This window comes from Moschus berezovskii, chromosome 3 (genome assembly GCF_049115385.1).
Source record: "Moschus berezovskii isolate FMDL1 chromosome 3, NW_MosBer_1.0, whole genome shotgun sequence".
Classification (NCBI taxonomy): Eukaryota; Metazoa; Chordata; class Mammalia; order Artiodactyla; family Moschidae; genus Moschus; species Moschus berezovskii.
This window is the reverse complement of record NC_142462.1, coordinates 28,674,307-28,691,774: the sequence shown is the minus strand read 5'-3', so window position 1 is coordinate 28,691,774 and position 17,468 is coordinate 28,674,307. Positions and strand designations below refer to the sequence as shown.

Genomic DNA, 17,468 nt, shown 5'->3' with positions numbered 1-17,468 from the left:
ATGTATTGAAAGCTGATCCCGTAATTAACAAAGCGGAGCAGAAAGCTTGCTACTGTGGATGCACAGATGACTAATGTAGCCTCTTGCCTTTTACTGTTCATGAAAAGATGCATTATGGAACACAGGAGCAACATAGCTGCCCATTTAGTTAGTGATTGTGCATCCTCCTTTTATTTTTCCCTTTGGAAGATGTTCATTACTAATGCGACATTAGTTTGTAATTGCTCCAAATGGATTTAGGAAAGCATTACCTTTTTTATATCACTTGCTGTGGCAATGAAAATGAAAACATCACCCCCCACATATTAGAAAGGGGTAAGGGGTGTCAAGTTAGAAAGACTCTTCTTCTCTTGACAAAGATGATAACAGCATCTAGAAGGAGGCTTGGGTAAAAAGCAAACAGTTGATTGACTTAGTGGTTCTTCAGAGTGGTCTCCATATTTCCTGCTTTGATTGTTTAACAGGAAGCGAGCAGGGGCCTTCTGATTAGCTGATTACACAAACTTTCAGGATCATGGCTGTAATGACTTGGTAGCTCTTGGGAGTTTTAATTGTCATTATTTAAACAGCAAAGGATATGTGCAGATTGCTCCTCTATCTCTAATTAGTTGCTTGAAGACTACTCTGTTCTCGATGCTTTTGCTACTCTTAGACTTATCAGACAGGATGACCAGTCTTGGGAATATCTGTTTCCTTAACCTCCCTTTAAACTGAAAATTCATGCCAAGGTCATGGTTTAAACTCCAACATGGATCACCTTTTCAGTCTTATTCTATAATAAATGTTAGTTTTAACCTTTGAGTTTCAGAGGTGGGACGCGTGTTATTGTATTTAGCATCATTAGCAGAGCATCAAAATGCTTAAAATCTAGTTTTTTTCTCTTGAAATAAAGCAGAAAGTCTACTTTTAGGGATGACCTTCATCAGTTCCTTTCACACTTAGTGAGTTAACTTTTTAAGAAATCATGATAATTAGTATGGGCACGTAAGAAAGAAAAGCAGTTCAAAATATAGACAAGAACAGGGCATAATCTAACAGGGCAAAGACAGAGTCACACTTGTGTTTGGGGAGCTAATTGTCTTGATTATTTTTTCCCTTTGATTTTTAAATACTTCTCAGCTTTATACTAATAAAATATTTTGGGCAAAATAGAATTGGGCTTACATTTTATAAGGAACAGAGAACAAGAAGAAAGAAAAACAATTTTTTTTCCTTGTGCAAGGCCAATATGATCAGTCAGTTTTATAGGCAGAAGCAATCTAAAGGTTAGAACATTTGACAGTGTTTCATTCCATCTGCAAAATTATTCATTTGCCCCCATGAAAATTTCTAAATTTCAGAAGGAAAAATAAGATAAATATAACTATCACTGAACAATATGAAGAGACACTTCCTTATTCTATAGCTTAGACCAAAACAGCATAATGATTTTTAGCAGCTATTGAGTGAAAAATTTTACTTTGATTTTTTTAAAGTATTTTTTCTGTCATTATCTCAAGAGGTGTATTTCTGTCTTCTGACCAAAGGAAAGTTTTAAAAAGCTTGTGATTTGGGCTGTTTTATAACTCACTCTTTATGTCAGTATATCACCTTAAGTATATTCTGTCTAAATTGTTTCTAAACAATTTCCCTCTGCATGAAGGAAAGAAACTCATGTATTAATAGTGATATGCTTATCGGGCCTTAGACATTCAATTCCCAATGTGACTGGTTCCACATATTTTTGAGACAGTTTGCTGGAGCTGGAAGTGTAGAATCAGTAGAACTGTTGTATGTGTTTTCTTTTGTTCGTTTCTTTGCTTTTGGTAAAACCAAAATATCTGACCAGATTTATACCAAAGAATTGGAAACTGACACCTTTATTGCTATAATCTATTTAATAGACTTTTACAGTTTGTATATAGCACAAACAGTCCTTTCTTGTTTAAAAATACAGATTTACAGAAAACTCTGGTGTGTTCATTTTTATGTCTATATGCATTTTTGAATTGGACTTTCAGAAAAAGAACAACAAGTTAAACTCAAATAAGTGCAATGTAAACAAGAGATAAGGAAAAATTAGAATTTTCATTTGCTGCCAGCTGAGAAAAGCATGGTGGCAATATGAAGGTGTGGTAGAAAGATGGAGTGATGGTAATCCAGTATGCCTTGCATTAACCGTGATATTTTCCTGATTTTTACTTAGCTCACAGAGTTTAAGCTGCTATTAAATTTGCTTTGAAACATTTGCATTTAAATTTTCAATAGTTTTTCACATGCAAATCAATGAGGTATTTATAAATTGTAGTTTGCAAATTTTAATTTGTATAAATAAAATGCCTGGAGCTTAAAATTGATTACTCTTTCTCCACTGTTGCTTAGAGTAGTGTGTGTGTGTGTGTGTGTGTGTGTGTGTGTGTGATAGTCACTCAGTCGTGTCCAGTTCTGCGACTCCATGGACTGTATAGCCTACTTCTCCAGGCAAGAATATGGAAGTGGGTAGCCATTCTCTTCTCTAGCAGATCTTCCTGTCTCAGGAACTGAACCTGGATCTCCTACATTGCAGGCAGATTCTTTACTATCTGAGCCACTAGGGAAGCCCTGCTTAGAGCAGTAAGAGATGGCATTAACAATGAAGTAAAGAAGTAGGATTAGATACTATAGTTTTTAAAATGTATCTGAAGAAAAAAAAAGATACAGCATTTTTATAAGTCAGTGACATCTGTGCATTTATTTTGTCCCATGTGCATTTATATTGACATATGTGTAGTTATCTATAAGTTTGTAGATTCCTGGTTTATATTCAACCATTTAACTGTGTTAAATCCCTATTTAATGAAAAAGATATATTTCATAGAAACTCTTAAATTAGTTGTAGTTTAACCATTTTTAGTGATTATTTTAATATAAATTTTATATAAATGTCATAATAATGCTAATCATAGAAACTTAAAATGTTTTTAATTTAGGAGACATAAAACAAGAGCCAGGGATGTATCGGGAAGGACCCACATACCAGCGGCGGGGATCACTTCAGCTCTGGCAGTTTTTGGTCGCTCTTCTAGATGACCCTTCAAATTCCCATTTTATTGCCTGGACTGGGAGAGGCATGGAATTTAAACTGATTGAGCCTGAAGAGGTAAGTTTCATAGATTCTATAGGGAAATCAGCTATGTCATAATAGAAAGACACATACTTTATTAATATGCCAAAAATTCATTTTTTTATTTTAAAACTTTAGGGGAACATTTTGAGTGAAAAGGTAGTCCAGAGGAGAAAAAAACAAAAGCAGGCATACATGTAAAATAAGAAATGAACATGTTACAGGCTTGATCCAGTTGAATACCATCCTATAGAACTGACGTTGAAGAAAATCACCTGGAACGTTACTGTGCATGCATGCTGTCACTTCAGTTGTATGTGACTGTGCAGGGCAGGGCCTGGGTCTTCTCTAAAGGTGCGTCTAAGTTGGGCATGTTGGATGGTCTTTGAGAAAGAGAGGAACGTGCATCAAGTTCAGCTCACTTTAGGGAGACAGGAATTGTCCTTGAGAACTGGCAGTTATTAATTGGACAATCTTGATTTTTGGCAGGAGGGTCGGAGAGAAACATTTAGAGAACTAAGTCATGTGTAAGACGGTTGTAGGGGAGACACAGCTGTGGGAATAAAGGCACTCAAAGGTCACAGTGGGAAATTCTCACTCCTTAGGTGTCTCTTAGGAGACACAGACCCATAGGAATACTGTTTCCCTTTGATTAATGGTGATACCTGTTTCAAATCAGCTGGGCGGTATACACTCCATTGGAAGGTAAGAATAAAGTTTAAAATGTCACCATGATACCAAAGAAATTGCCAGAATGAAAGGACTCTGGATAGAGATACTGTGGGTAAATGGAATGCCTTTCACTCTGTTCAGTTGTCTTACCCACTTCCAACCTGCCCTCATGTACATACAAATGGAGTATTTTCCTATAAAACTTCTCAGTTCAGTGTTTGTTCTTCTCGGGAGTAGCTTTAGATTTAAGCCTGCTATTATTATTACAGTGTAACCTACCAAATAGCATTTTGGACCTCAAGAGAAAGGTGACGTTTTATATTTATTTGCACTTTTAAAAGAATTTTGTCTGTGCTGTGTCTTGGTGGCAGTGCACAGTCTTGTCATGTGGTAGCTTGTCTTGTTGTGGAGCAGGGTCTCTAAAGCATAGGCTCAGTGGTTGTGACACGCTGGCTTTAGCTGTCCCTCAGCAGGTAGAATCTTCCGGACCAGGAATCGAACCCAGTGCCCCACATTGGCAGGCAGACTCTCAACCACTATACCAGCAGGAAAGTTTGAAGGGCAAACTTTCATGAGAAGTTTGTGTCTTTTCATGAAAGATGCTTTCTCTCTTTACATTAGCTGAGAAAGCATTGGGAGCTAACATGGCTATGACTCATATTGGCTGTTGTATCTAAACACCCCAGAAAAGTAAAAAGAAAAAATTCAGAGCTATTTTTTTAAACTTAAATTATTCGTTTCATGTAGATTTGACATCTACATCCTAGGCTAATGGACCTATATGCATCTTCCATCATCTGTGTGTCCGTGTATTCAGTCATAATCAGATAATATGTCCTAATTTGATATCCAGAAGATAAGATGATAGTACTTGTAGAGATTTAAGGGATTATCTGATTCAAATATGGATTGAATAAAGTATGAAATGAGAGGAACTGATGAGCACAATTCAGTCTACTCCAGGTTATATCAGTGAGAGGGTATGTCTCCATCTTCTTCAACCCCACACCAACTATACACAGGAACATGCATACATACCTACTCAGGCACAGAGGGCTCAGGATCAAAACTGGAAGTATCCATTATCAAATATGGACGAAATGTTTGGGTAGTTGAATTTTGTATTGTGTCTAAAACTTAATTTGGCTGTCAAAGGAAATTCATTTTTATGTAGATGTACTTAAATAATGTAAGTGAAAGAACCACAGAAATGTGAAGCACTAAAGATTGAGGCTAAAATCACTTAACATAAAGTAATTTGAAAGCCTGTTAAGTAATGATGAGAATGTGAGCTCTTCATCTCATGAAAGATGTTAATAATCACTGTAAGAGTTGGTTCATGCTAGACCTTAAGGACATCCAGCAGGGATTTATATCAGTTACTTCTGTCCATCTGTGATTAAAGTGAGCAGAAACAGAATTTTTTTTGATCGTTGCCATGGGCTTTCCTGATAGCTCAGTTGGTAAAGAATCTGCCTTAAATGCAGGAGACCACAGTTCAATTCCTGGGTCAGGAAGATCCCCTGGAGAAGGGAAAGGCTACTCACTCCAATATTCTGGCCTGGAGAATCCCATGGACTGTATTGTCCATGGAGTCGCAAAGAGTCGAATGGCCTTCACTTTCACTCTCATTTGTTAAGATGGGGGTATGACTGAATTACATCAGTGATTATTGATCCACTTAGAAGTATAAAAATTCTTAGGCAAGTGATTAAGTTCTTTATGTGTTGATTTTTAAGCTGATAGTGTTGAAACAACTAGAATAGGAGACTTGACCAGGGGACCATTATGTTACATCAGATTGTGAATTTCTGTGACTTTTTTATTTTTTTAGCCTAGAAGGAATACAATTATATCTGTTCTTATGACAAACTAACATTTAGGTACCTTTTCTGTAGCAGACTCTGAAAGTAAAAAAAGAGCTGAGGAATTCAGAGAGTCGGCAGACCATTTCCAAATAGTAACTAACTCCCTGGCAATAGCAAAGTAAGCACTGAACGTCTCCGAAGGCCCTCCGAAGGCCTTTTGTTCAAAATGAAACATTCCATTTCTGATTGCTGCATTGCTCACTGCTGCAATTGCTTCCATCAGGCAATGACTCTGCTGTTTTTGTTTAAATTTCTTCTTTGGGAAGTGTTTGTGAAATTCCTTTAGTCTCCACGGCCCCCGGTCACCCTCTTCTTTCAATCACACAGTAGTTCTTTGAGGGTCTGTGACAGTGCAGCTCATGAAAGGTGGCTGTGAAACCATCCTTGTTGGAATTACTTTAAGTTCCACTTCTTTATATTCCATCTTGCAGTTTAAAATGATACCGAGATTTCAGTCTTGCACTGATCATCTGCTCTGTGTGTTTAGGATAACCTCAGCAAGTGCATAATCTTCACCTTCTCTCTCTTTGAGATATTTGAAATTATGGGATCTTATTTTTGAATTAATCATGGGTCCTGGGAAATTGTTCCAGGGAGCAGTTAATGACATAGCAAAACATCTATAGTACACAGCATGCTAAGTCATTTTAGTTGTGTCCGACTCTTTGCAACCCCATGGACTATAGCCTACCAGGTTCCCTTGTCCATGGGGATTCTGCATGCAAGAATACTGGAGTGGGTTGCCATTTCCTCCTCTGGGGGATCTTCCTGACCCAGAGATCAAAACCACATCTCTTACATCTATATTCACAGGTGGATTTTTACAACTAGTGCCGCCTGGGAAGCCCATAGGACAAAGAGTAGAAGTCTTTTAGTAATATTCAAGATTGTTGACCTGGAAGAGTTATCGAGAAGTCTGATAGCCAGGTCCAGGTTGTAGTTTCTAGGTTTACTGTTGCACATTCAAGCATGATTTTTAAAAATAAATTGAATAATATTAATCATTGAACAATTACATTGTCCTATTTAATTCATTTGACAATAAGGGTAAATGCTATAGTGCTACAGAGATCTTTCCACTCTCCTCATTGACAGCCAATATTTTCATTTGAAAGAATGTTATAAAGAAGTTACTAGAAGTATTGTCACCGTTGTACACGCACCATGTTGAAAATGGTCCTTTGGCTGGATGCACTGGTGATTGTGATGAGTCATTCGTGAGGGCTGGATGGACTTTCTTAGTTGTTGGGTGGTCTAACCTGTCCCAGAAGTTTTTGTGTTGTCTGTTCATTTTAAGTTTCAGTCTTTTAGAACAATTTTATTGTGATAGGAACACAACATGGGATGTATAAGTGCTTGGTCCAATATTGTGAACTAGAGGCACAGTGTTAAAGCAGATTTCTAGATCTTATTCCTTTATCTTCCATAATGTGTCTGCATCTCCTAGGCATATGGGTATGTCTCATTTTCCTCAACTTTATGATAAATGTGATATTGAAATAGCTCTAAAAATAAATTTGATTGTTTTAGTATGTCTACTGATACCCACAGTGCTGCGAATTAGCTGGCATCATGAAAGTCAGACTCTGCTTACGATATTTAAAAAAAAGGCATCTTTTTTCCCCTAAAGACTTCCTTTGGGGAGAGAGAAAGTTGTTTTTAAGTTTGTTGCAGGTTATTTTGCTTTCTAGGTACATCCTGGTGAGCTAGAAAAAATTATTAACAAATGACAAAGTATTCAGAAATTGTTGTTCAGTTTAAGGAGATACTGATAATTTATTTTCACATTCCCTCCACGTTCGCAGGCTCGTCAGTTGTCCTGTCTATTAAAGACACTGATTTTATTAAACATTGTTAGCTGTTTAATAGATGTTTTATTTAGAAAGTATTGCTTTCACTTGTTATTGCCACTTGCCCATCACACTGTTGCTCTCATTTACATTAAAATTAAATTTATCTTAATTAATGGAATTAATTAATAGATTGATTAATATTAATGGAATCCATTAGTTAATTAATCCATTAATTAATGGAATATTAATGTGTGCCTGTCACTGTGACTTTCTATTTGGAGATACGTAGTCACAGGGATGTGACATCACATCTTTTTTGCTTTTAAAAAGTATACTGATGTATGTGAGTAAATTACATTCAGGAAATATAAATTAGTGAGAGAGAAAATAGGAAAGATCAGTGTTTTTTAAAGAAAAAAACACAAATCACATTAAAGGTTATTGCTAATAAGAGAGTATTTCTGCAAAGCATTCTATAAGATTTTGCTTTATGACACACAACAACAACTTGGAATTCTGTGAACTTGAAGAAGAACGCTAACCCTATTAGAAAATGCTCTCTCCAGATTGCCTAGGTATACACGGGAGCTGCATTTTCTGCTCAGATGAAGCAAAAGTGGAAATTAATGAGGATTTGACTTTGACTGGGGTCTCAGAAGCAGGCCAGCCTGTTTTGGAACGTCTGCAGCTAGCCCAGGGTAGTGGGGAGGGAGGGGATACAGATTCCTTGAGGAAGGAGGTTTTGCTAAAGCTCTGTTGAAGAGCTTTGCCTTTGCCAGAAAAGTTACGCTTCCAAAGCCGTATTATAAAAAGCTCAGAGACTGTTCACGAGACCACAAAGTAGATATTCTGCTTTAGAGACTTTTGTTTGTGGACTCATATACACGGTGACCTTTTTCGCTTCCTTCTTATTTTTAGCGTCCAGTTACTGTTCTTTAAGTGAATGCTTAATTCCACCAGTTTGGTATTGACTGCACTTTTTTTATTTTCTGATGCTGCTTCAGGCAATAAAAATTATATACAGTTCAGCTTACTAATTTGTGCACACTATGCCACTTGTCCTTTAGCCAGTATGTTTTAGCCAGTGTCAAGTAGGGTATCTTTTTTCCTTTGATTTATCATAACCTCAAAACCATCTTTACCAAGAGATCTTTATTTATAGATAAAGTTGCTCTTGATCTTTAGTTCTTAATCTGAAAAAGAAATAAGAAGGAAAAAGCAGAAAGGGGACCTCAGAATGGGAAATATGCCTCATTTTGGTGAATTGCAGCCTATTCATTCCCGTTGTAAACACATTCCCTTATTTCCATTTAATTTTGTATCCAAAACAATAGTGACAATGAATTCTATTGTGGTGTTTCAGAATGATCACTTAATGCCTGGTTGAAAAAGCAAACCAGGACCCAGGAAATACAGATCACGATAGCTTTTGCCTCTTACACGTATGCCATTGATTTGGATATGTTTTAGATGGTTTGCAAGTAATTAATGAATTAATTTTTATGAAATATGTTGATAAGATAATGCTTAACACAACAATGTGATTCTGTCTCAATGGCAGGTGGCCAGGCGTTGGGGCATTCAGAAAAACAGGCCAGCTATGAACTATGATAAACTTAGTCGTTCACTCCGCTATTATTATGAGAAAGGAATCATGCAAAAGGTGAGCAGCTAACACAGCATTAAAATTTATTGAAATGTTTCACATTCATCTGCGTGTCATACTTCAAAGCCACATATCATTACATTGCTGAAGCAAGGTTTTCGCTCACTTTAACATATGCTTAGCTGTTGGTTTTCCTATTACAAGGCTTTCTGTTTATAAATTTATGAGCATTATAGGCAAATGTGTAATATAAAATAGGAGATTTTCTGGAAGTCCCCACTTTGCTGTATTTGGTTAAAAAAAAAAAATTCCTGCTTTAGTACTAATATGGCAATATATGTCCCCAAAACTTGTTGACATTTTGCTCATTCTCCACAATTATACAATTTTGAATATTAGCTGAATGTTTCCTTTTCCCCCTCTTTTTCTAATTCTTAAAATATTCAGAGCATTTCTTGTTCTCATTCTGAAAGACATCTTTTCTTGGCTGATTTCATTACTTGACAGCTTAACATCTTAAACAGTTGATTTGAAATAAGTATTTAATCTTATCTTGTTGGCATAATGATACTAAATATGCTTTATTTAAAATGAGTGTGTCTTAATATTTCAAGGTAGCTTGTTTAAAAAGTGTGAGATAAAACAAATGAATTACACTTGGGACAAAATCTAAAATTTTTGAAGAAAGTAATGAATAAATAAAGATAAAGCATTTGGGTATTTGTTATTATCAACATCCTTCAGCCTTGCATGTGTACTCAGTCTTGACTTAGTCTTGATTGTGAATGGCGTTTTAGGGTTTATCCACTGTGAACGTTACATTATACTTTCATTATGTGTCCTTTGTTCATTTGTGGAAACATGAACATAGTTACATATTACAGATTATGGCATAGTTTTATGTCACCATAGTTATGCCAAGAAAAACTACCAGTTGGTCCATGACAATGGTATAAAGGGGGAAATAGCATCATTTGGGCTTTCTAGACCAAAGGCAATCTGCTGTCTTGTTATCTAGTCAGTAAGTTAGAACTTCAAAGAGCCTTAAAAGATAAGGCTGAATTGGATTCTTAATTGCTTCCTGTTTCCCTGAATCTCACCCTCAAATTATAAAACCAGTTACTATCTGTTCTGTCTTCTCCATCTCAATCCTGGAGTCTTCTTTTAATCCTTCCCTTTCTTTCACCAACCACTCCCGTTTACAGCAAACCTTTTTCAAATACATACCATTCTTTCAATTTTCATCAGCGTCTTCGTAATCGGGCATAGCAAGTAACCTGGCATACTAAGTCCCCTGCAGGTCCCCTGAGCAGTAACACAGTTACACAGCAGTAACAAATGCAGTCATGACTTTGGTTTGCATGTTAGCGTCTTGTTAGATTACTGTTTTTGAACAGATTCTTCTGCTAGTAAGCAGCAATATTCCTTCCTCATGAAGCTGCTGTGATCATTAAATGAAATAGTATACTTGAGACGCTTGCCTTGTACCTGGTGCAGTGACAGTCTTCAGCAGGTGGTATCTGTGAATAAATCTTGCACCTTGAAGCCAAGACATATTTAGCTTTTGTATGTTGACTAGTAAGCCCCTTACTAAAGGGAGCAGTCACCAAAAGCTAAAAAGTATCTCAAAATATCTAATCATACCTCAACTTTTATACACAGTGTTTAAAGGGGTATCTTCAAGATATTATGTCTGGTCTTAGATATTCTCAAAGGTATTCAAACTTATTACTGATATCATTACTTCCATATTCTCATTTATTTATCCAGTTATCACACATCCCATTTGTTTACCTCTTATTTTAAGAAAATAATAAGGCAAGATGCTTTCAAATGATCAAACAATAGCATAGATGTTGGAATACAGAGGAAAATGTTGTGGCTCCTCAAATTTTCCCTACTAGGCCAAGGTAAACTGTTAGTAACTATTTATCAGCCATTATAGGATAGCAAAATGTGAAATTAACAGGCCTTTTGGGGTATCATGTATGATATAAGGAAGAATAGGTCGTTTAGAGGTGAAAATGCAAAAGTTGAAGTGTACTTATAACTCGCACAGCAATCAAGACTTCTGACAGTTTTTGCAGACATACATATTTACTCTTCATTACACGTGTTGAGCCGGTCTCCTTGCTACTCTCTGATACACCTGTGGCTTTCTCAACGCTTCATTTTCTCCCTGATAACATAATGGATAAGTCAGTCCTAATATAGGAAAACTGTGCAGTCCTTTAAAAAAATATGAGATAGAATTACATATTTTAATGTGTAGGGAAAAATGTTTATCTGATGATGCTTGTAAATGAACTTAAAACTCTGTGTATATGTAGTGTATGTCAAAGAATATTAAGTGAAAAAATTAGAAACTAAAACCAAAGTGTATCAAAACATGAAAGAAACCCTGATTATTTCAGTAGCTATGAAGGAAGAAATGGTGACGTAATAATTATTATACATTATAGACGATATGTGTATATGCTTTTACTTCAAAATTTAGAAGCTCACTGGAAAAGAGTCTGATGCTAGGAGGGATTGGGGTTGGGAGGAGATGGGGACGACAGAGAGTGAGATGGCTGGATGGCATTGCCGACTTGATGGACATGAGTTTGAATGAACTCCGGGAGTTGGTGATGGACAGGGAGGCCTGGCGTGCTGTGATTCATGGGGTCGCAAAGAGTTGGACACGACTGAGCAACTGAACTGAAATGAACTGAACTGAACTGAAATAAAAGTATATACAGACATTTAAGTATTGGGTATTTCTGAATGATATAATCAGATTATTATTTCTTTTGGCTTAGTCTGTAATTTCAAGTTTTCCTCCAATATTACTGTTGAAATTTTAAGAGTTAACACATAATTTTAATAGCTAGCCTTTCAAAGCACAGTTCAAAAGATAACCTCCTTGTTTAATTCTGATCCATCTCTCTTGAAAAATTAATGTTTTACCTAAGCATTACTATTTATATATACTTAATGTATAATATTGTCCATATTGTAATTGTATTACTAATAAGAGGATTCATTATGTTCCTTGGTTGTTTATCAGACCTTGTTCTAAACTCTGTGGCATTTAACATAATCCAATAAGTAGAGTAGTAGCTCTAAATATATTTACTGAAAGAAAAAGTAAAACAGTGTATTAAGGCAGGGTCCTTAAGAGATTTTTTAATGCTGATTGCATATCATACATTTTAATTCCCCACAGTGACTTATTAAATAATTTCTAATTCTAACCAATAGCAACAGGTTGTACAAAAACATTCCAGTAGTCTAGAGCAAAACAAATGCCTCCTTCTCAGTGGCCACAAACAAAACAAAGCCAGTTATTAAAAGCTCTGAGATATGCCAGCCAATTACTTCATTTTTTTCTCAAAATACTTTGAACAAAGGAATAACATGAAAACTGGGATTTAGTATTGTTGAGCGCCTATTTTTACTTTTATGGCAGTTTCACCATTTCACCTTTATGAACTTAATTTCCTTTTTATAAAGAGCTAAAGTGAATAAACTTATGCCAGACTCCTCTATTTGCATGCCCTGTGCTAGAAACTTCCATCTCAGTCTTGCAACAGGCTTTCCAAGAAGCCATCCCTGCCTCCATTTCATCCAAAAAAAGGGGAACTGAGGGCAGTTTAAGAAACTTGTCCAAAACTTAAGTGTTGGCTGTTTTCAAGCCTAAGGATATTCACCGTATTTGAATTCTCTTGAAATCTCTAAATTGGTTTCTCTTACAGGGTTAAAAAAAAAAAAAAAAAATCCAGGGCAAAAAGCATTCTAAATCTGAGTCTAGAACAACAGTGCTCTTTGGTAGTTTTTTTTTTCTGCAAACATGCACAGATAGTTTACAAACCATGAATTCACCATTCCCCCACGTTACAAAGCAACTAGTAGAGGTGTTGAGTAATTTTCACCTTTCTGAAATAGTATCAAACTTAATACAAAGAACTGTATTTATCCACTCCCACCCCCTACCCCCAAACTCTCTGGGTTTTTGAGAAGCTCAGCATTGTCTATTAATGGCAGCGGGGAAGGGCTCTATTTGTTTCACTCAATTGTTTATAATTTCCTAGAGAAGCATTACTCTTCAAAATTTAAGTTTGGGATGTGTCATTTCCTACAAATTACACTACTTCTCCTTTATTTCAGGCAGCTGTCACATTTCTTTTTCTCATTTCCTCCCTATGTATTGTATATTTTAAATTCCTCTCACTTTTTTTACACCTCTTAATTCAATTTGACACTATATACACATCCTTAACATCTGTCTAAGGCGTCTTGCTTTCATTTTTAAAAGTGATGTACCCAGGATAATACTGCCCTGTTGATCCATCTTTCATTTAAATAAGGCTATGCTTCTTTCTTTTTTCAGATGAGAATGTACGGTACAAAAGAAAAAAGTTAAAGAAAAGAAAAAGAATAGTTCACCCTGCAAATCAGTGAAGCACTAGTCTAGTCTTATTAGGAACACAATCCATTTTTTCTTTTAAGGTTTGAAAGTTTAGCTTTTCTACAATTTCAGAAGTACAATGTTAAGAGGGAAACACTACACTTTAAAGGTCTTGTTATTTTATAAGTACAATAGCTATTACCTTTTCAAACAGAGGGGGAATAAATTCAATGTGAGATGCCTGCATGAAATCATTGATTTTTCCTCCAAATAACAATGTAAGTTTACATTTATATTGAAACAACAAACTGCTAAGTTTCTAGTTTTATCTAGAATGAATGTAATTATCACTCAAGGTCAGTATTTTGCATTTCCCTTGATTGAACTGTCATTTATCCCACAAAGTGAGGAATTTTTTTTCCCCTATCTGTATCTATTAATACTTGATTGCCTTTTCTTTTGTTGCTTCCATTTTCTTTTGTTATCCATCCTTTCTGGAGCATTAAACCATGTTTTTGTTCCTTTCTTTCCCTGCGTTCCCCATTTGGGAATGGTGACGATGAAGTTGTGTTTTTCTGTGTGTGTTTTAATTGAGGTGTAATTGATGTAACAACCTTGGATTAGTTTCCAATGTAAAATATAATGAAAAATAAAATATTTGTATCTCTTGCAAAACACTCACTATTCTAAGTTTAGGTACCATCCCGACATCCCACATAAGGATGGGCTTTTTCTTCCATGTTTCCCTCAGGTGGCTGGAGAGAGATATGTCTACAAATTTGTGTGTGATCCAGAAGCCCTCTTCTCCATGGCCTTTCCAGATAATCAGCGCCCACTGCTGAAGACAGACATGGAACGTCACATCAACGAAGAGGACACGGTGCCTCTGTCCCACTTTGACGAGAGCATGGCTTACATGCCGGAAGGGGGCTGCTGCAACCCCCACCCCTATAACGAAGGCTACGTGTATTAACACAGTGACAGTCAAGGGCCTCCTCGTGCTTCTGCTCTTTTGCAAGATGAAGAGAATCTCTGAATTCTCTTCAATATTTGATTTTTGTCATTTGTATTTTATTTTTAAATAATGATACACAAAAAGGGGCTTTCCTGTTGCATTATTCTATGGTCTGCAATGGACTGCGCACTTTATTTGAGGATGGGTGGGGGTAATCTAAACATTTATTCTGTGTAACAGGAAGATAATGGGTGAATGGGAGGGGGGATTGGGGTATTACTTTTTACTTAGGCTTGGGATGGGGTCCTACAAGTTTTAAGTATGATGAAGCTATATCATGTTGATTTGATTTCATAACAACCTAGAAAATGTTCATTTCCTCTGGGTATCTATGGTACAGTTAATTCACATTGTGTAAATATCCACTTGGAGACTATCTGCCTTGGGCATTTTCCCCTATCATTTCTGTGTCTCCGCAAGGTATACAAAAAAAAAATCTACTGTAAAAGGCAGTTTAATTGTTAGAAATGACTGTTTTTGCACCTCTTGTAAAAAGTTATTTAGAGATTGCATTTACTGTTTTGTTTTTGTTTTGCTTTGTATATGACTCACAGAGGAAAACCATACAATGGGTATTCTCTCTGAAGCTGAGTAATCACCATGATGGTAAATGAGGGGCACAATTTTGGACTCTGGCTCCAAACTGAGTCACAGGCCAGTAGCAGTATACGTATCTGGTGCCACCTTGCTATTTAGATACAAATAATACTGTCCTTTAAATATTTTGAAACCCATTTCAGTTACATAATGATATTTTTTATGGTCCTTTGAGATCTTCATTTAAATGTTAAATCTGGGATCGCAATGAAGCAAAAAATATCTGCCTCCATTCACTTCCTTCAGTACATAAAAACATTATTTAATCCATAAGAATTAACTGTACTAAATCACATAATATGCTGTTCTAGATACAGCAAGCACTTCTTAAGAAAAATATCCAATACACTAAATAGGTACTATAGTAATTTTTAGACATGGTACCCATTGATATGCATTTAAACCTTTTACTGCTGTGTTATGTTGATAACATATATAAATATTAGATAATGCTAATGCTTCTGCTGCTGTCTTTTCTGTAATATTCTCTTTCATGCTGAATTTACTATGACCATATAAGCAATGAAGTTAACTACAGATAGCATTTCAGGACAAAATAGATGACTCAAACCATTTATTGCTTAAAAAATAGCTTCTGCCATGCTATGCTGTAAGCAGCTTTTATGCACATTGACAAAATGAAGAGTAAGCTTCAGCTTGCTAAGGGAAATTGTGGAAACTTTTGGTGAAATGGAAAATTATTTACAAACTGTTAAAGAATATGAAGAAGTTGCTGTATGACATAGTGCTGGCACTGGTATTATCCATCATCTTGTTTTGGATACTTGTGTAAATGTGATTGGGTTGTTTGAAAGAAGATTTAAAGATTTAATGTTTCAAAGGTTTTTGTTTTAGTTTTGTTTTGCATTTGGAGGAAATAGTGAAAGCAGGGTATGTTGTTCTGTTTACCTTGACAAAACCATAAGTACAGTATCTCTGATTAGCTTGCTAAAATGATTCAAGAAAGAAACATAAATTTTGTTCACTATCTCAGAGGAAAAAAACTTTTAGAAAGTCAATAGCAAACTTAAAAAAAAAAAACACAAAACCTAAACACAAAGCCAAAATCAACTTACAAAAGATTTTCATGATGAACACAGGAAAAGTTGTTGAAAGATGCTCTCCTGGCTACCCATTTTCCAACATGACATGGATCACAGTTCATGTCTCTAAACTCAACAGTTATTGGGAAACCCACATAACATAACCTATACTACTCACATTTATTCCTACCAAAAAAATTCTGATTTCAACATATCTATGTAACCTGTGATTTAAATGGTTGTTCTACATTTGCATTATATATCATTAGGCCCATTATGGGTTAACAAATATGCCTTAAAAATCAGAATTTCCCCCCACCCACTATGCTCATGTGGCCATTTACAGTACTTATAATAAAAACAGATTTTTAAATATTCAGCTAAAATTTTATTGGAAAGAGAATTGACACATTTGGAGAAACTGAAAGTGGGTCTTTAAAATATGATCCAAGTGAAAATTATATTGAGAATACTTTTTCTTTTTTCTCTCATTTTCTTTTATTCTTTTAAAGATTCTAGTTTGATAGTGAGAAAGAATTGGGCTATAAGCTATTTTAAAGAATCAAGGAAGAATTGGTATTGATTATATAGTATTTAAGGACAAATTATATATTTTGCTGTTTATGGTAGTAACTCACTGAATAAAGTAAGTAATTGGCCAACATTAAGTATATTTCCAACACAGAAGGATTCAAAACATTGCATTACAAACTCTTTTGGGAAATGTATCTAAAGCTCTTTTTTTAAGTTCTGTTCTTATTCTACTTTTTGTTTGGTTGTATTTTTATTTTCAGATAGATTAATAAATCTGGCAGCTGATTTCTGCAAGATTCTTGTGTTTTGAATTTCTAATTGAATTGGCTATTCAAACATAGAAATCATTAATGTAACATTTTCCTTTAACTTGGTAAAAGAAACTAAAGAAATATCTCCCCTCATGTTTGCTGCCTCTCGATGCCAATACTCAAGGGGCTAATTACAATAAAGAATGTTACCTCTCAAATAAGTAATGAAAAATGATTTTCCTTAAGTTATGCCTATAAAAATGCATAAAAATAAAAATTCATACAGCTGACAGTGCAGAGCAGTTTCCTCAAATTATAGAAAGATCTTGGAGGTCATATACTTGAATCTCTTTTTACAGATTTTATCAGTTTCATATGGATGTCATAACAAATTGCCACAAATTTAATTACTCAAAGCAACACAGATTTATCCTCTTATCATTCTAGAGATCAGAAGTCCACAATGAGTCTAACGGGGATATAGAAATATTCAGGGGACAACCCCATCCTATTGTCATTTCTGTCTCCTGGCTTTGTCACTCGAGTTTTTGCTTTTTTGACACTTCTTTCTCCTCTACTGTAGTCAAATCTCCCTCAGCCTGTCTCTTATAAGGACA

The 17,468-nt window shown here is 35.5% G+C and overlaps 1 protein-coding gene across 1 annotated transcript in view; it reads left to right on the top strand.

Moving 5' to 3' along the window:
- The window catches only part of ETV1 (ETS variant transcription factor 1), a 97,480-nt gene extending 80,392 nt beyond the window's left edge, over positions 1 to 17,088 (top strand). Inside the window, exons 12-14 of the mRNA XM_055420513.2 lie at positions 2,949 to 3,118; positions 8,977 to 9,078; positions 14,163 to 17,088. Coding sequence (XP_055276488.1) covers positions 2,949 to 3,118; positions 8,977 to 9,078; positions 14,163 to 14,384 — 494 coding nt within the window. The 3' untranslated portion in view covers positions 14,385 to 17,088. The remainder of the gene's footprint in view (positions 1 to 2,948; positions 3,119 to 8,976; positions 9,079 to 14,162) is intronic.
- The last annotated feature ends 380 nt before the right edge of the window (positions 17,089 to 17,468 follow it).